We start from the raw sequence: 26,193 nt of genomic DNA, 5'->3' as shown, positions 1-26,193 counted from the left end.
AATTTGTGTGTAAAATGGCACAGGGAAAACGTATTGAACACATGAAAGGGAGGTGCAAAAAGGCATGGAAAGCCAAGACAACACCTAAAATGGATCAATAATCAACCAGCAATCCAGCCCCCTGTCAGTATTAATGAATGAATATCAGCTGGTTCGGTCCTAATAGATGACTTAAAAAAAGGTCTCATTGCCAAGGTGTGAATCAAGACACATCTCATGATGCGGGCATAATTTGAATTTGAGCGATTCCAGTTCCTTCGTTCGATTCCGGTTCCAAACGATTCTTGATTCCGATTCTTTAGGGGGCTGGGTCAAAAACGTTTGCATGGTTTAAATAAAGGGTGTCCAAATTATGAACATCCATTTTCTTAGCAGCCCGCAGCATAGACTGAAATGAACATTTGACTCGAGGTTCTTTATAACCAGTATCAAATCTATGAACTAACAGGCAATGTGTGTGGAACTAAGGCAATGGACTTAATATTCATTCATTAATGTTTCGGCTAAAAGTTAAATATAGCATTGTTAAAATAATTAATTTAACAATGCTATATAGCTTGCACTCTCTTTTAACGTCTCCGAGGAGTGAGGTTTTAATGTACATTCACACAGTGCGAGCTGGTATCCGTTACACATACCCTTAAGGTTGCCATACACCGAGCGACTCGGCCAAAGATTTGGTAACTGTTTTAATGGGTGGCTGATCAGTCAGCCAGTGGTTTTGCCACGAGTCAATATTTGAATTACAGTTGCACAATGCAGCACCTAGCCAATCAAAATGCACGAAAGCTTCCACTCAGTCTCAAAATAAATTACCTGGTTTTCAGTGAGCAGTAGATAGAACGGCCGCCCGTGCCGGGGTCAAAGCCATAAAAGAGAGTATATAAAGTATCAATATTATACATTACAACAATGCTTAAGTATATTTATAATGTATAATGTTCCCGTGGATGAAAAAGCAAAGCTTGTGGTCAAAATGTATGTGTGTGGTATGTACTGCGTTGGGTATGAGTGGGTCAAATGAGTGGCCTCTTGTAAAATATCCCCACTCGGAGTTTTATTCTCGCCTTAACTATTAATCTATCTTTTTATGGTTCAATAAATGTGATAAAGTATAATATACTGTGCGTGTAACATGAAACGCCTACATCAGGGCCTGCATATATCCAATTGCTCAATGTGTATGACAGGCAACTTTCATTTTGTTTGTGATGATCCGGTCCAATCGGGCTCGACCACCTCGTGCAGTGTGCGGCAGGCCTTATTGTGGTTCTATGTTGAAGGATCTTTTTATTTTGGTAGTAAGTCTTACTCTTTGGGTAGCAGCACTGCACAGTGCTTTTAATATCACTTTAATATTAGTTAATTCTTAGTAAAATAGTAAGTAGTCCAAATCTGTCACATTAGCTGGGCTAACTATCACTTTCATCTTCTGGCAAAGCCATCTTGTTGTATATTTGAATGGATGACAAAATATTCTCAAGACAAATAAATCATCGTCTGATCAAAACTATAATACATTTTCCAAATGCCTTTGGGAGAGTAGTGTGCTGGTTCTAAATGTTGTATGTTCTGATTTACTGTATATTCTTCACATACAGCTTATTATATTGTATGTTTGTGGTGTAATTTCAGGAAGGGCACAGTGGTAAAAACAACAGTTCTGGTGTTTTTTGCTGGTTCACTCATGGGCTTTAGCAGAAGTTGTGGTTCACCTGAGATGGTCATATTGGGTCGTTTCATCACAGGAATTCACTCAGGTAAACACCTCTTCACATTACACACAACATAAAAGTGCTATACTATTACAATGCAAAACACATCCCAAACACCTCTGTACGTGGAACCCGTTCGACAAAGGCACCATCAGTTATTGCAGTCAGCTCCATAAGTTTTCCTGCGGAACAGTTGGTAGTTTTTCAAAATAATAATTAAAGTAAATAAATTGGCATTTGTGTACTTTTACTGTTTGATGAATAATATTGTAATTAGCAGAAAGATAATGATGAGAAAGGAAATATCCGCCATCTACTATAAAGCTACGCTTGCCATCAGATGCACTGTAAATGTTTCAATAGGCTCTTAATTTAACTGGTTGTTTTTAGGTGATTTTACTAATGAGCTGCCATTTTCTATGTACATTTAGTCAGGTCTTTAATTAGGTCATGTGTCTTTCTTTTTACTACAGGAATCTCTTTAAGTGTAGTTCCAATGTACCTTGGTGAGATAGCACCAAAGAACCTCAGGGGCTTTCTGGGTTTGGTGCCAAGCATCTTTATTGGCACAGGAGTCTTCGCTGCCCAAATCCTTGGACTACATGAACTGTTAGGAAAGGTATGCGGTAAAACCATAAATCCTGGTTAACATTCCGGCTTGTATTGTGGAGGCGCCCTCAAGTGTGTTGGCACCGTCTGTCCTATGGGGGATACCAGAAGGGACACATGGCGACGCAGCATGTCAGCATGTGTACCTGTTGGAGAAAACATTAGTTGATGTAAATGCTAACCCTGTGCAGGACAGTGATTAGGTTTCATCCCTGCCTCATGGAAAAATCAAACCTGAAAATCGCACCTGATCTGGGAAATCGCCCATGATAGCAAATCAGGCCAGTAATAGGGATAAAATCTGTAGTCTGATCTAGGCATTAACTACTCTGTATTGAAGTCTATTAGTGACTATACTTACCATTAAGGATTCTGTCATTGACAGAGAGGAAGGAAGGAGCCAACTTATAATTATTTAAATGTTCATGTGAATGGAAAGGTGATATTGCACATAGGAAATAAATTAGCAATCGTATTTTTAATCAAGGAAGTAAGTCAACATGCTGGCAATTAAGCAATTAATTTGTTGTGTTGTTAATTCTAATTATTCTTTGTTGTTTCTGTATTGTAATTGGTTTTGTATTTTAATTGGTTTCTAATTTGGTGGGGGGGGGGGGGGTCACGAAAGGGGAGTCTCGCACAGGACGCCATTACAAGCTATATGACTGCCAATGTCATGGGTGTGTGTTCTGGTTGTTGTCTTCCCCCTGTCTCGTGCACACCTGCTCCTGAGAGCATCTTCCCCACCTGTGCCTCGTTCACCCTGATTACCCCTTGCATTTAACCTCACGTCTCATTCTTTCTGGTCGCCAGTTCGTTGTACCTTGTTGTCACGTTCCAGCATTCCTTGTTTCCACGTCACCGACTCATAGTAAGACTAGACCCTGTTCTGATTATTGGCCTTGCCTTTTTGCCTCACGTTTTTTTTGGATACTGTTGCCTTTGCGGATTGCCTGCCTGTGTGCCGACCTCTGCCCGTTTATTAAACCTCTCTTTTTGAAAGTGTCCATTTAAATTGGGGTCGTGCATTTTGGGTCCTGTCCTTTGTTCCGTTCATGACAGCCAATGCTCCTAGTGTATGAAGATGGAGATTCTTGCTTTGAGCATCTGATCCAACAGGTACAAAATTGACCATTTCAAATAAAAGTGATAATTTAACGTGTTCAATTTATATTATATTGCAGGAGGAACACTGGCCTCTGTTTCTCTCTGTGGTGGTGGTACCTACATTTATCCAATTGATGCTGTTGCCGTGGTTCCCAGAAAGCCCCAGATACCTGCTGATTGAGAAGCACAATGTCCATGCCACAATCACAGGTCAGCGGGACACATTGCCATATACGAAACACATGCTGATGAGTGATTATCACAGGTACAAAGGAGTATTTAGCTCCAAGTACTTAACCTTTGGTTTAAACATTTTCATTGTAAAAATATATATATATATATATATTACTTACAGTAAATTGAAACTCTTACTCTCTTACTTTCTAACAATATTTTTTCATTTTCAAAACATTGTTTTTTCCCCCTTCTTCTAAGTGCCCTAAACAGTTCTTTGTGCACTGATTGAAATGACAGGGTTGCATTTTTTCAAATAGTGGCCTCCACTCTAATATTGCCGTGTCCCACTAAATTGCTGGGTGTATTGTCCACTAATAAACGCCTCATTCCAAATAGATGGCTTCTTTATTTCCCATTCAGGAAAAAGATAACAGGTGGTGCCACTTGATGGCTTTAATTACCTTTACTATGGCACCTGTAAAACAATTTTTTTACTTGGGGATCTGTACTGTGCTTCAGTAAGATTGTTTTTCTTTGTATGTGGTATTGTTTTGTGATGCCGAGTATCTCTTTCCCTAGCTCTGAAGTGGTACAGGGCCAATTGTAACATCCAGGCTGAGATTGAAGAGATGCAGGAAGAGCAACGTTCGTTGTCATCTGTGAAGACACTGTCAGTGTGGAATCTCCTCCTTGATGATACAGTCCGCTGGCAGGTCCTCAGTGTGGTGGTCATCAACATCGGCATGCAGCTCTCTGGCATTGATGCTGTAAGAAGTTAAATGGACCCACGTTCGGCACCAGCAGATTCACCTGTTCGCTAATTCAAATATTTGAGATGTTTTAAATGTTTTCCCCATTTTTCTAATTGTCAGTTAATCCTTGCTAATTCAAGAATGTTTTGGGTTTAAAATGATAGTCAATTATATGCGTATTTTCCCGACTCGCGATCCGGCCAGGTCCACATACCCCCGCGACTATGTATATATATATTAGTGGTCGGACTCGCACCCTAAAACCCCAATCGCTATTCGTATTTGCAGTAACGAATGCGGATCCCTTGTTGTACTTTGGCCACAGGTGGAATCCTGGGGGTGTTTTTCGGTCGTCATCGATGCCATAAATCCTCACTGACCAACCTGCCGCCTTTTCAGCTAGCCTGCTGGCTACCTAGCTGCTCTAGCATCATGTTGTGCTGGATCAACTTTCTCCCATTAAATCTGCCGCCGTGCGGCGATCGCTTTCTCCAGCGATGGCTGCTTTTTTGCTTCGGTGGTGGTGCTTCCATAGTATCCTCATTGGAGAGTCAGGCTAAATGTAAGCCTCCTGTAGCTGAGAGGTTGTTATTTTTTTATTTTTTATTTTTATAAACAAACTATGGAGATCTCTGTGAAGCTACGTGTACATGTGCAGAAGGAATGAGCACTAAGTCAGAATGGCAGCACTGTAATATTCACTATGCACTTTATTCTTTGACACACACACATACGTATGCCTCCATTTTTCAAGGCTCAAAAATTGGAGCATTTCAAGTCTTCCTGATTTTCGTGTTTTGCTGGAGCATCGTATGACTTTTCTCAAATTTTCCCCCCCCAAAAAACTGCTGCTGAGATTAATCCCTGTTGCTGTCGGTAACCATTGAAATGTAAACCAGCCAATGCCTAGTATAAAATCTCTGTAGTCAGTGATTTTGCAAGAAATAAAACATTAAAAAAATGCATGATATAATGTAAATTCTCAGACAATTTTGAAATCCCATCTAGACTCCTTTTTTTTGGATTCTAAAAAGAGAACAGTGACAAGGAGGGCCCATGGTCCAGCACCAATTGTAATGGATATTCTGAACATCCACACAAAAAAAAAAAAAAAAAAATCCTGGGATTACAAATGTATTCATACAAACCCTATGTTTCATTGTAGATCTGGTTCTACACCAATGACATATTTGAGAACGCGGGAATCCCTAAGCCAGAGATCCCATACACGACAGCAGGCACAGGAGTAATAGAGATAATTGCTGGACTCATTGGGGTATGCTTACATTTGCATGCAATTTAAACAAATTTGAAGCATTTCATTCACTGACAAATTTACTTCAATGGTGTTCTTCTTCTATAGTGTTTCACCATAGAGAAGCTGGGGAGGAGGCCTCTTTTGGTTGGGGGTTTTACCATGATGGGCATCTGCAGTGCTGGGATAACATTTACCCTAATTTTACAGGTGAGTGTTTGTATCCTTCGGTAAAGTAGTCAAACAAATACTGTTGATACCGTGTTAGTTGGTCCAGACTTTGAATATGTAGATTACTTGTCTGAAAATGTGAGGTTGGATATTTCACTTTAGAAAAAATAAAATAAAAAATGTGTATATACAGAATCATCACTAAAATAACTGATGAGACTGGAATTAAATTAAAGTTATATTCTGAGGTCGCTTTGCCAAAGACATATCAAAGCTATGAAAGCATTGTGGCTCTAAATGTGCTGCCCAGTGACAAAAAAAGGTTGGTCGCAGTTGCAGGTCATGGATCTTCCCCAAAAAAAAGTACACTACTTTTCAACAAACAATATGTTAATAGCCTTCAGTGCAAAATGAGTGGGGGAAAAAAGATAATAGAGTTAGGGGTTAGGGTTAGTAAATAATAAAAATAAAAATGTACCCAAGAAATTCAAATTTACCAAGGGTTAACTGAATAAATATGCTATTCCAGAGTGCAAATACGAATCGCAATTAATGGAAACAAATAGGCTGCAAGCACTGACATTTAGTTTGAAAATCCCAGTCAATATCGTGAATTTTTAAGCAAGGGCACGGCTCCATTATATTGCTTGACCATTGGCCAGTCGTGCGCGGTTGCAAACTGCAAGAAACTATTCTGTTGTGAGTTCCCGCTTGATTTACTTCTGCCGTTTTTCACTGTGGTCATGCCAGCCTCCAGTCGAAGTCAAGGCAGCCGCTACGATTGTTAATGCTAAGCATTACGGTAACACGCTGCCTCTCTGCCAACATTCTGCGAGGGCCAATTTCATAATAAAAGTCTCACATATTAATACATTGGACATCAAGGCCATTTAGACTTTTTTTGTCAAGTTGTCATTGGTGCGCATTGCCAGCGTGTTACCGTAATGCTTAGTATGAACAGTCATTGCTAGCGTGACTTTCACGTTTTGACCTCAACCTAGCCTGCCGCAGTAATTGTTCATACAGTGTATACAGTGTTCATACTCGTAAAATATGGCTTCTTGTTTAACGTCACTTTCCCTGAATCAAAACATCTTTTCGCCCGATGGGGGCTGACTGACTAGGTTGAGAAAGAGAGCTTCATATGTAACAGTGGCCGCATTTTAAATGTAAAAAATCGTTGACGATCAGGCTCATTTAATCGTGGCAGCCAAAATCGTGAATACAATTAAAATTCCATTAATTGTGCAGCCTTAGTTAAATGTCTCCCATACTGAAAAAGCCATTGTCCAAGTCCTAGTTTCAAAAAGTTATGGATCATTTAAATTTTTAGGCCATAATAGTAAAGGTAATCAGAAGAATAATACACTAATTTCATTGCAGTCCAATACAAATGTAATCTAAAAATGTAATGTAATTTCTGAAACTGATAATAACTCTGATTTACTCTAAGACAAACAACTTTATTCAACAATAAAACGAAATCAGCAGTGAACTTATAGGTTAAACTACTGATGGTGTTAAAACATAGCATTAAACTAATTGACAAAGTAATTGTGTAACTGAGCTATTCAAACTAGAAATACACGGATTAAAGAACAGCCATCCTTTACAATGTGTGAAGTTTTGCATCAATCTTATCACACCTTAAATTCTGCCACAGCATCATAGAACCCACTGGTGGTGGCCCACTGAAATACACGTTTTGCATGATGGTAAAGACAAAAGTGCATGTAACTGTAAAGACACAAACAGTGGCGGACTGGTTTGCACATCTGCCTTCTCCTGACTGATACCTTTTAACAATGATCCCTCAGATGTTGTTGAGGCTCTCTGTTACTATAGCTTTTGCTGTAAGATGTGACCACAAAAATATCAGGAAAATGTTTCTAGAACAACTGTATGTCATTTGGAGTTAATCAGAAGCAGTGGCGTCGTTAGGGTAAAATGTTCTTAAGCCCCCGTAAATGATGAAACCACCAATAAGTGTTTTGGGATTGGTTTAGAAAACAAAAAATAATAATAATAAAAAAAGTGTGTATAAGCACAAAAAAATCATGCAAAAGAAATCACCAAAAGAAAACACTTGAAAAAAAAATATTTTGATAATCAAGTACATTTTAATTACCAATAAACGTCGTATTTCTGTCCTTGATGTGAACTATTTAATAATATAACAGTCACAAAAACCCTTTAAGGTAAAGAAAACAAAATCTGATTTAGCAATTCAATGACGCATCTACCTAAATTATTGAAAAGTATCGGTATTGCTATTGGCGATGCTTGGCCAGTATTTACTAGGTACTGGATCGATACCATAATGTGCAGTATCATGCACCACTACTTGTGAGCCAAAGTCATTTTGGATAAATTGTACTTGTTAAAGTAGTTTGAACGCAACATACTTTTTACTTTTACCTGCATATTTATGTGAAGAAGAATCGATCCTTTTACTCTGTTACAATGATCGACATGCCACTTGTTACTTTTATTTATCCATTATTGCCTGTGCAATCTATTTTTAGACTTCATCATCGACTTCCGCATTGGGCACCGTTGCGCCAAATGACAAGTGTTATTTGACTCAAATTCACCAATCAGACTGCACAAGGGGCCAATCGTGGGCCAATCAAAGTTTACAGACTACGAAAAACAAGCGCTTTAGCGTAGTCTTAAATTATGACTGCTCAAATGTGGATATTTTAGCCCACTTTTAACTTGAGAAAACACCGTGCTGTAAGTTGCAGATCTCTCTCTTCCTCTCTCTCTCGCTCTCTCTCTCTCTCTCTCTCTCTCTCTCACACACACACACACACACACACACACACACACACGCTATCAATACATTTGTTCAACAAGCAGCTTCTTCATTCAGGCATTTAAATGAATTAAGCAAATAATGTTTCTTTAGGGCCCAATACAAATGTTGATGGTTTTTAGGCAATTAAAAATTTAAATGGTGGCACGTGTGTGCGGACTCCCTGATATTATTATGTTTTTTTTAAATTTATTTTATTTGACATCCATGCTTTTTTTTTATCATAAACTACGAGTTAATATTTACTTGAGTAGTTTTTTTCACAGAGTACTTTCTTACTCTAACTATTATGATAATGATACTTGGATTATTTTTCATCTCATCATTATTAAATATTTGGAGGACTACTTTTTACTTTTACTTGAGTCATATTATTCGAAAGTAACAATGTTCTTATTTAAGTACGATATTTGGCTACTCTACCTACCTCTGTTTATTCTATTCTATTTTATTATTCAGAGCCACATCCCTATAAGAAAAAATGGAAAAAGCGAGATGTGTTCCAATGTATTTCCTACTGAGTCACGTTCTACTTCTTCCTGTTTGACAGTTTTCTCTTCCTCCAGACTCATTTATCTTTAATGCATTATGTGAGTGTTTGCTGTGTTGTCGGCATCATCGCTGGATTCTGTATCGGCCCAGGCAAGTTGCTCTTCACTGTATGTTGATTGGCAAGTTTTCAACAACAACAACACTTTGACCTTTGGTCAATTAGGGCCTTATTCTCCCGGGTGTATAAGAGGGAAAAGGCACGCTGTTGTGTGCTTTTCTGACTGTGCAGATTCTCCCGTCCAGTTAAGTCCGTCGTTTGATCATAGAGGCTGTGAGTCAGCGAAAACAGCGTTTTAGTCATGATAATTATTGGTGGAGAATGCCACCGCTTTATGAGCATTTTTCATTTTTTGTTTACAATGGGGCACGGTGGACTGACTGGCTAGCACATCTGGTTCAAAGTTCTGGGGACCGGGTTTCAAATCCCAAACCCGCCTGTGTGGGTTTTCTCCAGGCACTCCGGTTTCCTCCCATGTCCCAAAAAGATGCATGGTAGGTTGATTGGAGATTTTAAATTGCACCTAGGTGTAAATGTGAGTGTGAATGGTTGTTTGTTTATATGTGCCCTGCGATTGGCTGGCGTCCAGTTCAGGTGTGCCCCGCCTCTCGCCCCAAGATAGCTGGGATAGGCTCCAGCACACCTGTGACCCTAGTGAGGATAAGCGGAACGGAAGATGAATGAATGAATGAATGTTATACTGCAGCCATTTGCTAAAATCATTTAATTTCATGTTTTATGAAAATGCAAACTCCACACAGCTGAGGCCAGTTTTGAACCCAGGTCCTCAGAACTGTGAGGCCGATGTGCTAACCAATTGACCACCGTGCCGTTTCTATTATAGACTATAATATTGTTTCTCATGATTTTAGCTTTTATTTTCATTTGTTGAATGCTCATACCATTTTTTTGAGGATGAATAAGGAAAAAAAATTATTTAAAGTACCATTTAACTACTTACTGCAATTCAATATAATAATAATAATTCTTTATTATTATTATTATTATTATTTTTGACTGTGGTAGACTTGATTGCATTGCAGTGACATAAGTGGTGTGTCACCTAATTCACTGTCTCTGTTTGGCATATAGCTCTGTAAAACAAAACATAAATGGTAGCTTTCCCGCATTGGACGGACTTTGTACAGTGTGAGTCATAAAAATATGCTCAGTGTGTGAAGTAAGAGGCTAGACTGAATGATTAACGCTTCTATACATCAACAGACTTGTAGACTTTGATTAAATCTTTTGTGTAGGCCGGAATTACAAGTTGTCAGTCAAAAAACATCCCCTGTGGTCAGGCCAGTGGACGGATTTGGGACACATTTGTCCGTAACTTCGTATTTACGCCAAATTCTGGTTGCCGCTGTTGTACAGAGGTTTTTCTGCATAGTTCTGCTTGGCATCAGCTGTCCCAAACTTGCATACTGTGATGAAAGCCAAGAAAATCAAATTTGTTTGCCAAATTGTATGGACAGACATTTTATTTGGTTAAAGCAACCTTATTCATTAACTTCCACAGAAAAATTATTTATCTTAACATTTATGGCAATAGTTTGTAAAATTTACCAATTTAAATACAAAATATATATGTTTTTATCTGCAACATTTTACAAAAGCTCAGGGGGCCCCTGGTACACCATTCCAATTTTTCTCCCCACTTTGACGCCCGGCACAGAAGAAGAACGGCTTCTTTTTAATTAGGAAACTGACAAAAATAGCAACGCACAGTGACTTGGATGAGTAACTTTCATGTGATTACTGGTCTGGAAAGACTTTGGAGTAACGTGCTAGATTTGATGTTTATTGTATGTTGTTTGGGAGTTTTGCATGTTCTCATCGTGCCTGCGTGGGTTTTCTCCGGGTACTCAGGTTTCCTCCCACAAAAACATGGATGGTAGGTTAATCGAAGACTCTAAATTGTCCGTAGGTGTGAATGTGAGTGAGAATGGTTGTTTGTTTATATGTCCCCTGTGACTGGCTGGCGACCGGTTTCGGGTGTAAATTTTCTGCCTCTCGCCCAGAGTCAGCTGGGATAGTAGTAGTAGAAGAGGGAAGCATCTGGTGCCTGTTCGTCGATCAGGCACGATGATTGAACACAGCTGATAACAGAGCAGCTGCAGGTACGCAAGAATAAGTGGCCCTCCAGAAGCCGCCCAGCCCAGCCTGAAACAAGAAAGTAGTCGATAAGCAGTCTGTTCGTGCCTAAACACCACAGTACCCACTCCTCAATGGACGCCTCCTAAAAATCCCTGCAAGGCGAGGGGTCTAGGATCAGCGATGGGAGATCCAGGAACACTCCTCAGGGCCATAACACACCCAATCCACCAGATACTGGCAACCCCACCCCCAGGGCCAGACATCCAGTATCCTGAAAACCGTGAAGCAGGATGGTCATTGTCGATGAGCCGGAGGGGGGGGGTAGTGGCCGGAGGGTTGAGGACACTGGAGGAAACTGGTTTGGGTAGGGCAGAGGTGGGAGTAAGTCGCATATGTGAAAGTCACAAGCAAGTCTCAGGTCATAACCTTCAAGTCTCAAACAACCCCCAAGTCATTGTGAGAAAAAAAACATCAAGCAAGTCAAGTCGAGTCGCCAGTAAATTTCAAGCAAGTCAAGTCAAGTTATTACTTGGTTTAAGTCAAGTCATACAATCTTGGTCCAGTCACAACATAGTGTATTGGAGTGGTAATAAAATGTTTTCACAATTTTTCCCCCCCATAAATCATAGCACTAAAAAAGGTATTCACACCTTATAAAAGCTAAATGAACAAGAACTGAGATTATGATAATTTATTACACTGAATTGTTTTAAAGTTGTATTTCAAATTCAATTTTACTAAACTCTATTTCTCAACAAATTTTGCAGTGTACTTTGTGATGACAACCTTCTAACTCCTATGGTTCTTAAGAAAACAGATTTAAGCAAAAGCCAAGACTGTTTTCGGTTGGTCAAATATAATTAGATGTGTACCTCATGTCCTCTACTTTAATTGGGTTTGTTAATTCATTCAGAAGCACTAACTCTGGACAATTGACAATTATCATTAAGATTAAAGGTTATGTTTCATCTGCTGTGGTCTCCATTTTAAAAACATAGTGCAGACAGCTTTATCACAGAGCCAACACAACAGATGACATTTGGATGGTGACACTTCAAAAAACATATTCAGTAATATAAAAAATATATTCTCATGTAGCGACTCAAAATGTTTACTGTACTTAGTAATAACTGGAACACACTTCTGTCAAGGCCATTTTATCTCCGTGATCGTAATGCAAAGTGATCCCATACAGCGGACCTATAACACACCTGGCATCTTCTAGCAACGACTCTTTCGTCATGCCGGCAAACGTTTCTGCACTACTTTTTTTTTTAATAATATTTATTTATTTATTATTATTATTATTATTATTTTTTTAATCTTCACAACACGAGCAACTTCGCTTCATTTCTGCATTCAGCAGTTGGAATTATACAACCCCAATTCCAATGAATTTGGGACGTTGTGTTAAACAAATAAAACATAATACATCCATCCATCCATCCATTTTCTGAGCCGCTTCTCCTCACTAAGGGTCGCGGGCGTGCTGGAGCCTATCCCAGCTATCATCGGGCAGGAGGCGGTTCAACAGTTCAACCCTGAACTGGTTGGCAGGGCACATGCAAACAAACAACCATTCGCACTCACAATCACACCTACATGCAATTTAGAGTTGTCAATTAACCTACCATGCATGTTTTTGGGATGTGGGACGAAACCGGTGTGCCCGGAGAAAACCCACGCAGGCACGGGGAGAACATGCAAACTCCACACAGGCGATAATTGTCAATAATTGTTTGGGAACTGAGGACACTAATTGTTGAAGCTTTATAGCTGGAATTCTTTCCCATTCTTGCTTGATGTACAGCTTCAGCTGTTCAACAGTTCAGGGTCTCCGTTGTCGTATTCATTACGCTTCAATTAGTGAATGTTGTTAAAAGAAAAGGTGATGTAACACAGTGGTAAACATGACCCTGTCCCAGCTTTTTTGGAACGTGTTGCAGCCACAACATTCAAAGTCAATGATTATTTGCTAAAAACAATCAAGTTTATCAGTTTGAACATTAAATATCTTGTCTTTGTAGTGTATTCAATTAAATATAGGTTGAACATGATTTGCAAGTCATTGTATTCTGTTTTTATTTATGTTTAACACAATGTCCCAACTTCATTGGAATTGGGGTTGTATTGTAGGGGCTACTTTCTGCTTGAGAGTGCATGAGAGAGAAAGAAAAAGGGAGACTTTTGTGTGCCTGTGAACTCAAATGAAAGGTCCGGACAATTCTCATAAACCTTCCCACCCCTAGTTACATTACTTAGCTGTACTAAAACATTCATAATCATATCATTTCTATTTTTAATCCTCCCAAACCAGTCTATGAAACTTAATGTTTGACCAGCTATCTAAACTGTGAAATTAGCTTACCTGTCTTTGTGAGTTTTGTAGTGACGGATGAAGTTCAACGTCATTATTGTTGCGTATTTAATGTGGAACTTCCAAAACATGCAGGTTGCCATCCTCTTTTTGCAGACTTCATCACCAACATAATCCTTTAATAAAAAATGTATTGTCTTTGGAGCTCCTTCCATTGTTGTTCATGAAGGTGGCTTCGTCACACTGGCAAGTGTGCCACAATGCAGACTGTGTTGCCAGGTTGGCGTGAATGACCTCCCAAAACATTTCTTACTTTAAAAAAGGCAAACTGTCTTAATTAAAATGCAGATTTGCAACTGTAAACGAGATGATTTGTAAAGTGATGTAGTTCAAGTCAAAGTCAAGTCTATTGGCTATCAAGTCAAAGTCAAGTCAAATCGTTCTGAAGCATTTGGCGAGCAAGTCGCAAATCATAAAACTGGCAACTCGAGTCGACTGGAGTCAAGTCATTTGACTCGAATCCTCCCATCTCTAGAGTAGGGAAACATGGAAGGTGTGGTGGACATTTATAGAAGCCAGGAGGTTGAAACGGACAGAGTGAGGGTTGATGATCTTGGAGATTGTGAAGGACCCCAGAAACTCTGTTTGCAAGGGAAGGTCCCAGGACGACAGCCACACCATCTGTCCAACCTAATACTTGGGGGCAAAAGATCAGTGATGGACATCCAGCCACTTTTTCCTTTCCGTCAACGGTTAAGGGCAGCTCTGACGGTTTCCCATACCGCCCAAATTCTGCAGAGATGATCCCTAATCGCAGGGGCAGCCACTTCCACCTCCTGCTCAGGGAACAAGGGAGGTTGGAAACCATAGCATGCCATGAAGGGTGACATACCTGTCGCAGAGCAGGTGAGGGAGTTATGGGCATATTCTACCCAGGGGAGAAAAGAGCTCCAAGAAAATGGATGGTGTGCGGCGAAACAGCATAAAGCAGATTCAATATCCTGGTTGGCACGTTCTGTTTGGCCGTTGGTCTCGGGATGGTTACCTGAATAGAGGGGGGGTGCTGCGCCCACCGCCTTACAAAACTCTCTCCAGACTTGGGAGGAGAATTGTGGACCATGTTCTGAAACAATACCTTGAGGGATTCCATGAAGCTTGACTATATGGTTAATGAGATAGTTGGTGGTTTCAAGGGCTGAAGGTACCTTGGAAAGGGGGACATAATGGACAGAGTTGGAGAAGTGATCAGTGAAAGTGAGAACAACTGTATTATCTTCAGATGACGTAGCCCGGAGACAAAATCCACAGCGATATGAGAGCAAGGACGGCTAGGAATGGGAAGGGGACGCAGCAGACCAGCAGGGGTTTTTCCTCGGGCACACATGAAGCAAGCTGCCACAAACGCTCTGGTATCCTGGGCTATGCTGGACCACCAGAAACGCTGACGAAGAAAATTTAGGGGTCAATTAACTCCAGGATGAGTTAATTTGGCGTAATGCCCCCATTGAAGAACTGGGTCCTCTTTCTGGGCCCTTCTGACTATAGTCTCAATGTCCCAGGTTGTAGCGCACACAACACAGGCAGGGGGGAGAATCGGTTCTGGGTCCTTTCTACTCAAGGATGAAGAGTGGAATTGGGGAGAGCATTGGGCTTTACGTTACGGGAACCTGGGCTTTAAGACAGGGAGAATTTAAACTTCCTGAGGAACAGAGACCAATGGGCTTGGCGGGGGTTGAGACGTCGTGCGGAGTGGAGATTCGAGAGGTTCTTGTGATCGGTTCAAATGAGGAAGGGGATTTCCGAGCCCTCCAACTAGAGCCTCCATTCCTCCACCTTGGCTGTCCCTCTGGTGAGCTAATTTCTAATCCTATCTAACCTGGTCACTCCTCGAGAAAATCTCAACATCTTAATTTCCGCCACCTCCAACTCTGCTTCCTGTTGGCTCTTCAGTGCCACTGTCTCTAATCCGTACATCATGGTTGGCCTCACCACTGTCTCATAAATTTTGCCCTTCATCCGAGCAGAGACTCTTCTGTCACATAGCACACCTGACACCTTCTACCACCCGTTCCAACCTGCTTGGACCCGTTTCTTCACGTTCTCACCACACCCACCATTGCTCTGGACTGTTGACCCCAAGTATTTAAAGCCATTTACCCTCGCTATCTTCTCCCTGTAGCCTCACTCTTCCCCCTCCACCCCTCTCATTCATGCACATATTCTGTCTTACTTCGACTTATTTTCATTCCTCTCCTTTCCAATGCATGCCTCCACCTTTCTAATTGTTCCTCCACCTGCTCCCTGCTTTCACTGCAGATCACAATGTCACCTTCAAACATCATGGTCCATGGGGATTCCAGTCTAACCTCATCTGTCAGCCTATCCATCACCACTGCAAACAGGAAGGGGCTCAGGGCTGATCCCTGATGCAGTCCCACCTCCACCTTAAATTCCTCAGTCACACATACAACACACCTCACCACTGTTTTGCTGCCGTCATACATGTCCTGTATTATTCTAACATACTTCTGTGCCACTCCAGACTTCCGCGTGCAGTACCACAGTTCCTCTAGGCTTTCTCTAGATCTACAAAGACACAATGTAGCTCCTTCTGACATTCTCTGTACTTTTCCATCAACATCCTAAAGGCAAATAATGCATCTGTGGTACTCTTTCTAGGCATGAAACCATACTGTTGCTTGCAAATACTCACTTCTGTCCTGGGTCTAGCCTCCACCACTCTTTCCCATAACGTCATTCTGTGGCTCATCAACTTTATTCCTCTATAGTTCCCACAGCTCTGCACATCACAAAAAAAATGGGCACCAAGCAGACTTTCCCTCCATTCCTCAGGCATCTTCTCACGTGCTAGAATTCTGTTGAACAACCTGGTCAAAAACTCCACAGCCACTGCATCCTCTTTAGTGCCTATCTAACTTCCCCCTTACTAATCATTGCCACTTCCTGGTCCACCACACTTGCCTCTTCTACTCTTCATTATCTCTCATTTTTCCCATCCATCAGATCCTATCCAGCACACTACTGGCACCAGTCAACAAATTTCCATCGCTATCCTTAATCACCCTAACGTGCTGTACATCCTTCCCATCTCTATTCCTCTGTCTGGCCATTTTCTCCTTTTGTGTCCAACCTGGCATACATATGCCTCATTTGGCCTTTGCCACCTCTACCTTTGCCCTGCGTCACATCTCAATTTGTTCCTTTCTCCACTCTTCGATCCTCTCAGTGTTCCACTTCTTCTTAGCTAACCTCTTTCCTTGTATGATTTCCTGTACGTTGAAGTTCCACCACCAAGTCTTCTTCTCCCCTTTCCTACCAGAAGATACACCAAGTACTCTCTTGCCTGTCTCTCTGATCACCTTGGCTGTAGTTGTCCAGTCTTCTGGAAGCTCCTCCTGTCCACCGAGAGCCTGTCTCACCTCTTCTCGAAAAGCTGCACAACACTTTTTTTCTCAGCTTCCACCACATGGTTCTCTGCTCTGCCTTTGTCTTCTTAATCTTCCTTTGTCTTCTTAATCTTCCTCCCCACCACCACCATCCTATGCTGTCTAGCCACATTCTCCCCAACCACTACTTTACAGTCAGTAACCTCCTTCCGATTACATTGTCTGCACAAGATGTAATCCACCTGCGTGCGTCTACCTCCGCTCTTGTAGGTCACCCTATTTTCCTGCCTTTTCTAGAAGAAAGTGTTCATTCCAGCCATTTCCATGCTTTCTGCAAAGTCTACCACCATCTGTCCCTCCAAGTTCCCTTCCCGGATGCTGTACTTAGCCATTACTTCTTCATCACCCCTGTTTCCTTCACCAACATGTCCTCTTTTTTTTGGCCTGTTCAGCTGTTTCCCTTTTATGCCGGAACAGTTTTACTGTGTCACAGTGGAGTTTTTAAACTTCCACTGTGGTTTCTTAGTATTATAATTGAAATTTATTGAGAATCAGAGAGAAACAAAGACAAAACAACAACAATGAAACATTAAATATGAGTGTTGCATGGGGCTGTAGTGTACATCCTGTGAGGGAAGGATAGGAAAAGTGCCAACACCACGACTAGCCACTCAATTTGGTGGAGGTCAGTCGAGTCCAGGAGATCACTTTCTGTTGTCATGGATTTAACGGCAGTAATAATTGGTAAACCCCAGGAACCATTGGAGCTCCTTGCGGTTGATAGATGTTGGCCAATAGACGACTGCCTCGTTCTTAATTGGGTCAGGATTGAGTTGACCTTTGGCAAGGATGTAGCCCAGGAAGCACACAGAGGGGACGTGGAACTCACATTTATCCGGCATGACATAGACCTTGTTCTCCAGGAGCCTCTGGATAACCATCCTCACGTGCTGATGGTGCTTCTCAAAAGAACTGGAAAAAACAAAAAACATCTAGGTAAATGAAAATGAAGAGGTTGAGCACGTCTCTGAAGAGATAATTCATGACGCGCTAAAAAACTTCAGGGGTGTTGGTGTGATCAAAAGGCATGACCAGATACTCAAAATGGCCAAGGGGAGTGTGAAACGCTGTTTTCCACTCATCACCTTTGCGGATACGGATGCATCAGGTCTAATTTGGTGAAAATTTGAGCCTAACAGAAGGGCTCCAAAAAGGTATCAATTAGAGGCAGCGGGTGCTTGTCATTAACAGTGATTTTGTTTTGACCCTAAAAGTCTATACAAGGGCAGAGTGTGGTTTCCTTCTTTTCTACAAAGAAGACTCCCCGTCATACGATCGAGGAGGAGGAGGGGCGGATTAGACGGTAAACCAGAGACTGAAATGTAGATTTCCATGGCCTCTCTTTTGGGTCGAGACAGTGTGCAATTTGCTGGTGGGTAGGGGGGCCCCCAGGAGAAGGTCTGTGGCACAGTCGTAAGGGCGCTAGGGGGGCAAGGCAATTTTTGAGTTTTGATTTTCCCTCGTCTCTCAGCTTCAAAATGGTTTGATTTTGTCCCATAAACAGTGCTCTGGTCTTCATGTTTGCTAAACAGCAAATGCAGTTTTAACAGGTGAAACCCAAAGCCAAAAACAAGCATTATCTAACGTTTAAGCAATCACTCTAAAAGGCAACACCTGAAATAAAAGGTGCTCTGTCCTGAGTTGTTTAACACATCTGGATGTAAATCTTCTTCTTTTCCTTTTGGCTTGTCCCATTAGGGGTCGCCACAGCGTCTCATCCTTTTCCATGTAAGCCTATCTCCTGCTCTACACCTTCTCTTTGGTCTTTCCCTAGCTCTCTTGCCTGGAAGCTACATCCTCATCATCCTTCTACTAATATAGTAACTATCTCTCCTCTGGACGTGTCCAAACCATTGAAGTCTGCTCTCTCTAACTTTGTCTCCAAAACAAAGTGGTTGGCCTCACCACTGTCTAATAAATTTTGCCCTTCATCCGAGCAGAGACTCTTCTGTCACATAGCACACCTGACACCTTCTACCACCCGTTCCAACCTGCTTGGACTCGTTTCTTCACGTCCTCACCAGGATAGGAAAAGCTAGAACAGGACAAGGACAGGAGAAGAAGCATGCAGGACAAGGGTCGTGAACCTGGCTGGTGGTGGGATTGTAAATTATAAAAATCTATAGGGTGAGAGTATGAGTGAGGGGATACACAATCAATTTGCATATTCATGAGTTATTTGTCGCAGTAAGTGAGTGGCCCCACACCCAGTGAAAAGGTCCCAGGGGTGTGTGCCTGCGGACACATGCAAGTGAATTGACACCGTTTTACATGCACGAAGACTGACAGAAGTGTCCTGTAATTGCTGTGCCCGCACCGCGGAGGCTGAGGACCCCACCCAATCAATCGAGGGGCGGGATCGGGCCCAGGGGTCCACCGGGAAGCACCCCGTTGGACGTTGTCCCTCCAAAAAGACAATACCCTTCCTGACGCAACCCTCTGCATTTATCCGGGCTTGGGACCGGCCTACTGTTTGCACTGAATTGTGCCCCCCATAGGGCTGCATTAAGACAATGACCTTAAGCACACAGCTAAAATAACGAAGGAGTGGCTTCAGAAGAACTCAGTGACTGTTCTTGAATGACCCAGCCACAGCCCTGACTTAAACCCAATTGAGCATCTCTGGAGAGACCTGAAAATGGCTGTCCACCAACGTTCACCATCCAACCTGACAGAACTGGAGAGGATCTGCAAGGAGGAATGGCAGAGGATCGTGGGGTCCAGGTGTGAAAAACTTGTTGCATCATTCCCAAAAAGACTCATGACTGTATTATGTCAAAAGGGTGATTCTACTAAATACTGAGCAAAGGGTGTGAATACTTATGGCTGTGTGATATTTAAATTTTTATTTTTTAATAAAGCTGCAAAAATGTCAACAGTTCCGTTATTTTCTCTCAGTATGGGGTGCTGTGTGCAGATCAATGAGGAAAAAAAATATTTTAGCAAATGGCTGCTATATAGCAAAGAGTGAAATATTTAAGGGGGTCAGAATACTTTCCGTACCCACTGTATTTTCGGGGTCATTCTTTGAGCTGCCGAATTGTTTGAAAGAAAAAAATCTATTCTTGAGAAAGAGCGGTGAACCGACTAGAAAAATGTGTATTCTCTTTTTGTACGGTTTTTCAGCCTCCTTCTGTCAACAAGACCAAAGTCGTATATATACTGCTCTAATATATTCAGGCATTGTGGCTGATTGTGGCTATTTTTTAGATTTGAGCGAATTTATTAGGGGATTTAGCGTAAGGTTAAAATCACCTCCCGTGATAATTGTAGAATTGACTGACAAGTTTAACAAGTCTAGGTTTCCCTTGCCCGGACGCGGGTCACCGGGGCCCCCCTCTGGAGCCAGGCCTGGAGGTGGGGCTCGAAGGCAAGCGCCTGATAGCCGGGCCGGACCCGGCTACTGATGGGTACCGGCTGGCCAAACGGAATGCAGCTATGGTGGTCGCTGAAGCAAAAACTCGGGTATGGGAGGAGTTCGGTGAGGCCATGGAGAAAGACTTCCGGACGGCTTTGAGGAAATTCTGGTCCACCATCCGGTGTCTCAGAAGGGGGAAGCAGTGCACCATCAACACTGTGTATAGTGGGGATGGGGCGCTGCTGTCCTCGACTCGGGACGTTGTGAGCCGGTGGGGAGAATACTTCGAAGACCTCCTCTATTCCACCGACACACCTTCCTTTGAGGAAGAAGAGACTGGGGACTCTGAGGCGGGGATATATATTCTGTGGGGCATAGCCACTAATCAAATTATACATTTCAAGTTTCCGCCTCATCACTTGATCTGATACTCTTTTCACTTCCAAGACATTCTTAGCAAACTGGAGTAGGGGTTATTTTAACCCCTACTCCAGTTCTCTTCCCATCTAGACCATGATAAAATAATTTGAGACCTGCCCCTAAAATTCTAGCCTTACTGCCTTGCCACCTTCTCTCCTGGACACCTAATATATCACCCTTTCTTCTAATCATCATGTCAACCAACTCCCGAGATTTTCCTGTCAGTCTCAACATTCAAAGTCCGTTCAGTTCGAGGCTCTGTGCTTTCCTCTTCTCTTTCTGCCTAAGAACCCGCTTTATACCTCTCCTTCATCTTCGACCCACAGTAGCTGAATTTCCACCGGCGACCTGCAGGTTAACGGCGCCGGTGGCGGACGTTGTTAACCCAGGCCACGACTGATCCGGTAGGCAATTCTTTGGATGAATGCTCATACTTGTTTGGCAATGTTTTAAGCCAGACCCTCTTCCTCACGTAACCCTCTGCAATTTTTCGGACTTTTCGGACTTCAATTCTAATTGACAAAAAACAGGAAAGGTTTAGTATGATTTGATGTCAGACAGTGAGGGAAAACAAAGTTTATGTCTTTCTGTATAGTGTATGTATACATCAGGTTTCAACTTTATGTAACCACAGTGCTTTGCGTTCCAACATGTTACCATAGGCTGAATAACATAAAACTACATGTCATTCGGGAATTTAAATGATGACACAGATGTTCTGTAAATTATGGCATCCAGCGGAGATGCTTTATAGGGGTGTAGGCATAGCTCGTTAACTGCACGCAGTTGTGGTAGAAATGGGCCAAGTAATTTTTTTTTTTAAATCAGTTTATTTGAAAGGGGACAATGCAATTTCATAAAACACATGAAATACACATGGTTAAAAAAACAGAATTAGCCAGAAGGCTAGTTTTCATCTGTAGTCCCCTGGCCATGATGTAAAAAAGCAGTAAAATACATCTACAAGACAATATAATACAGGATACATAATCAAAGACTTACTATACTATTAAGAGAGCATAAAACCACAAATCATTTGATCATAACAAAAAAAAAAAACATCATAACATACTTGTCTTTTAGTGTTGGCAGCTATAGGTGTTAACTAGCCACATTTTCAGTTTTTTTGTGAAGGCCTTGTATGTTGTAAGCAGTTTAACCTCCTCAGGTACTGAGTTCCACTCACCACAGCGCTCCTCAGTGACCAGGCTGACTTACTGAAAGTGCTCCTGCGCAGAGGAATGAGACAGTCACCTCTGACAGAGCCTCGAGTGACACGCTCAGAGCTGTTTCTTTGGCTGATGAACTCAGCCAGAGGAGCTGGAGCCAAATCATGCAGTACTTTATAAATCAAATTTAAATCTGCAAATATGTGAAGACTGTCCCAGTTTAAAAGACTGTATTTTTTAAAAATTGCACAGTGATGATAGTGCCTTGGTTTTTTATCCTCACTTTAATTACTTGTTTGTAGAAAACTTCCAATGTTTTTTTTTGCATTCTGACCAGCCTGGGACCAACTGGTTATGCAATAGTTAAAGTGACTAAGAATCATTGAATATAAGTAAATTTTTGCGGCTTCAGTTGACATTTCATTTCGAAATTGCACGAAAATTTGCGAGGTTTAATTTTATATTTTTACACAATTTGTCAATATGGTCATTAAAGGAAAGCTGTGAATCTATTATTGATCCCAAGATATTTGTATTGGCTGACAATTTGCATTTTTCTCCATTAACAAGTATGTCGGGGTCAGGTGATACTCTATTTGTTTTAGTGAAATACATGCCTACAGTTTTAGAAACATCTAGCTGTGGACAGCACTCCTGCAACCAAGTTGTGACACAGGACATTGTATTCGTGAGTTTAGCAGCACTGGTCTCAGTAATATTTGTAATAGTAAAGAACTGCGTTGCAGACAATGCAGGGTATTCCTTCCTTTGTTTTACTGCAAACTTCGAAGAGATTTCTGACACAGATTCAATGAAGTAGTTGTTAAAAGCATCAGCCATCACTTGAGGTTCCGTCAGGATGTTTCCATTTAATTTAATTTGCATTAGTTTTATTTTGTTATTTTGTGTATCACCCAATAGTTTTTTTAATATAATTCCAGGTTATTTTTTAATTTCCCTTCGCACTATTCAAAGCAGTAATGAAAAAGTCAGGTTTAGATTTTCTTATTTCTTTCACTGCCCTATTTCTCAGTGAAATAAAGTGGTGTCTATTGTATCCTGATTTGACCGACAACTTCAAGGAATAATCGTGTTCTTTCATCAGTTTCAGAATAAATGTGTTTAACCAAGGAAGGCCATTCTTTCTAGCTTTTAGTTTAATTATCCGTGTAAATTGTATAATAATTTCTTGTATTTTGTTGGCAAATTTAGAACAATCCTCATCTAAATTTTCACCAGCAAGTAATACATCCCAATTTAGTTCTTGGATAGAATCTTGGAAATTTTGTTGTTCATGTTTTGGTATCCTATTGGATTCAGTGGTGGACAAGGGTTTGAAGCGCTTTTTATTTAATTTTCTTGTGACCATTATAGGATTGTGATCAGACAATCCTGTGAGCATATTGTATGGCTTCAAGATCCTTTCTAGCCTATTAGTAAAAGCTAGATCAATCTGAGTTCGGGTGGAGTTTGTAATTCTCGTAGGGCCATTAATTACCTGAGTCATATCCATATCATCCATAACCCTTTTCAATGTTTTCCTAACTTTAACTTGCCAATTAACATTTAGGTCACCCATTATTATCACCTCTTTTGCAAGATTGAGTTGTTTCAGTAAAATATCCAGCTTTTCATAAAAAGCGGCATTTGATGAGGGAGGCCTATAAATAACTAGAATAAAAGACATTTGCTGTGACAAAGAAACAGTTAGTCCAAGAAATTCTAATCCATTCTCATCTGTAACATGTATTTCATTACAATTAAAAGTGTCCTCCAGCTAGCAGAGGTGGAGGCCCAGCTAGCAGTGGTGTTGGCCCAGGTGGCAGTGGTGGAGGCCCAGCTAGCAGTGGTGGAGGCCCGGCCAGCAGTGGTGGAGGCCCAGCTAGCAGTGATGGAGGCCCAACTAGCAGTGGTGTTGGCCCAGGTGGCAGTGGTAGAAGGCCCAACTAGCAGTGGTGTTGGCCCAGGTGGCAGTGGTAGAGGCCCAAGTAGCAGTGGTGTTGGCCCAGGTGGCAGTGGTAGAGGCCCAGCTAGCAGAGGTGGAGGCCCAGCTAGCAGTGGTGTTGGCCCAGGTGGCAGTGGTGGAGGCCCAGCTAGCAGTAGGTGGAGGCCCAGCTAGCAGTGGTGGAGGCCCGGCCAGCAGTGGTGGAGGCCCAGCTAGCAGTGATGGAGGCCCAAGTAGCAGTGGTGTTGGCCCAACTAGCAGTGGTGTTGGCCCAGGTGGCAGTGGTGGAGGCCCAGGTGGCAGTGGTAGAAGCCCAGCTAGCAGAGGTGGAGGCCCAGCTAGCAGTGGTGGAGGCCCAGCTCGCAGTGGTGGAGGCCCAGCCCGCAGTGGTGGAGGCCCAACTAGCAGTGGTGTTGGCCCAACTAGCAGTGGTGTTGGCCCAGGTGGCAGTGGTAGAGGCCCAGCTAGCAGAGGTGAAGGCCTAGCTAGCAATGATGTTAGCTGATCTAGCATTGGTGTTAGCCCGGCTGCTCGAGGTAAAGGCCCAGTTGGCAGTGATGTTGGCCCAGGTAGCAGAGGTGGAGGCCCAGCTAGCAGTGGCCCAGGGTTTAGTTCAACATCACCAGCCAAAAGAAGTATCAGCGAGAGATTAAAAACACCCAGGAGTGGTTTGCCTGTGACAGCCTGTTCCTGCTCACCTGGGGGTGGCCTAGCATGGCCATAGTCCAGTACCCTTGTGAATAGCATGTGCTGACTCCATCTGGCTGGATACGAGGTTAGAGTGACCCTTTTTCTTGGACATGTTGAACTTAGCAGAAGATAGAGGGTTATCCAAACAGCAAAGGAATACATTGATAGCATAATCCATGGTCCTATTTGATCTTTGAATGACTTTTTAAGCAAACGCACAGGACCTGCCAAACTGTGTGGCTGCACCCTGGCAGCCATCTTGTTCAAGCAAGAATGGGAAAATTATAACTAATAATTCGCAATTGTGCCAAATAGCCAGTGATGTGAACAAAGGCGCTCAGTTCTTATATAGTCGGGGACGGCTGACTCATGCTGGATGTCAAAGTGCATCATCGGGAGTTGTTTTAGCCATGCCCCAAAAAATCTGTAAAATTGAAATGATGAAAAAGTCTGACGTATCTCCTCAATACAGAACTAAATTGTTTCTGGAATTCACTTTACAGGATATATAATATTTTTTTCATGCATTTCAATGACATTCGTAAGTCTCAAGAAAACTACATGTTCCAGTATTTCCACACAATCCTCAGTTCTCAGTGAATCATGGCTGATTTTTGTTTCCGCGTTTTTTCTCAGTTTACATGCCGTGGGTGTGTCAGAAGTCTGGTCGGGAGAATATGCATCGTGAAAAATTTAGAAATCACTTGCATGCGAACGGGAGAATATGGCCCTGATAGCTCAATTTACGGCAGAGATCCAGGGACACGTCATGCTCAAATATATAGAATGTTGCACACATTAATATCCTCCAAACATGTGGTATAATGTGTACTGTACACCAAACCCCCAAGGACGTATAGGCTGCAGATTTGAAAGCCGACAAATATTAAAGACTGTATGTTGTGGGGATGTCTTGGCTGTACAGTACGCCTCTGCAATGTAGCAAGGACATCAACAATAATGCCTCTGTATTGGTACCCCCTTTTAAGAGGTGGGACTGGAGTGTGTGTTCAACTACAGCTTTCCTGGTAAGGTCTATTCCTGTGTTCCGGGGAGAGAGTCCACTGGGAAGGCCAAGTCAGATTATTCATCTTTTTTATTTGATTTGTTAATTTCAAACATTAAACATTTTGTACATTTTGCCAATATTATTTTTATATTGAGGATGAAATATGTGATTGCCAGTGCATGTGTTTCTCTCTTGCAGCGGGCATTCCCTTCTTGGTTACAGCAGAGCTGTTTAAACAGTCCCACCGCCCAGCCGCCTACATTGTGGGAGGATCTCTTAACTGGATTTCCAACTTTACTGTAGGCTTTGTCTTCCCCTTCTTACAGGTGAAAACATTTGAAATAACAATAGAAAATCCACATAAACATAAATATTGCATGCACTCCTTTAAGTCTCGGCACCCTTTGCACAATGGTCATTGCACTGGACTATTGCTATATCAGTCATTCAAACTGCTTTAAGTGCTAGAGGACTGCATCTTTTTGGACAATTGTCAAAAAAAAGAAAGAGAAATTGTACCGGCATTACTAGATAACTAGCAACCCTTTATTCCTTCACTAATAA

General features: G+C 41.9%; 1 protein-coding gene across 2 annotated transcripts in view; it reads left to right on the top strand.

The window, feature by feature from the left end:
- The window catches only part of slc2a15a (solute carrier family 2 member 15a), a 70,333-nt gene that overhangs the window by 37,357 nt on the left and 6,783 nt on the right, over window positions 1-26,193 (top strand). For both annotated transcript variants that reach the window (XM_061690050.1, XM_061690049.1), the window contains exons 4-11: window positions 1,636-1,760; window positions 2,189-2,334; window positions 3,509-3,641; window positions 4,188-4,375; window positions 5,526-5,636; window positions 5,724-5,825; window positions 9,171-9,246; window positions 25,828-25,955. In XM_061690050.1, coding sequence (XP_061546034.1) covers window positions 1,636-1,760; window positions 2,189-2,334; window positions 3,509-3,641; window positions 4,188-4,375; window positions 5,526-5,636; window positions 5,724-5,825; window positions 9,171-9,246; window positions 25,828-25,955 — 1,009 coding nt within the window. The remainder of the gene's footprint in view (window positions 1-1,635; window positions 1,761-2,188; window positions 2,335-3,508; window positions 3,642-4,187; window positions 4,376-5,525; window positions 5,637-5,723; window positions 5,826-9,170; window positions 9,247-25,827; window positions 25,956-26,193) is intronic.

Source organism: Phycodurus eques, chromosome 11 (assembly GCF_024500275.1).
Source record: "Phycodurus eques isolate BA_2022a chromosome 11, UOR_Pequ_1.1, whole genome shotgun sequence".
NCBI lineage: Eukaryota > Metazoa > Chordata > Actinopteri > Syngnathiformes > Syngnathidae > Phycodurus > Phycodurus eques.
Note: the sequence above shows the minus strand (reverse complement) of the source record. Positions and strands in the feature narration are given on the sequence as shown.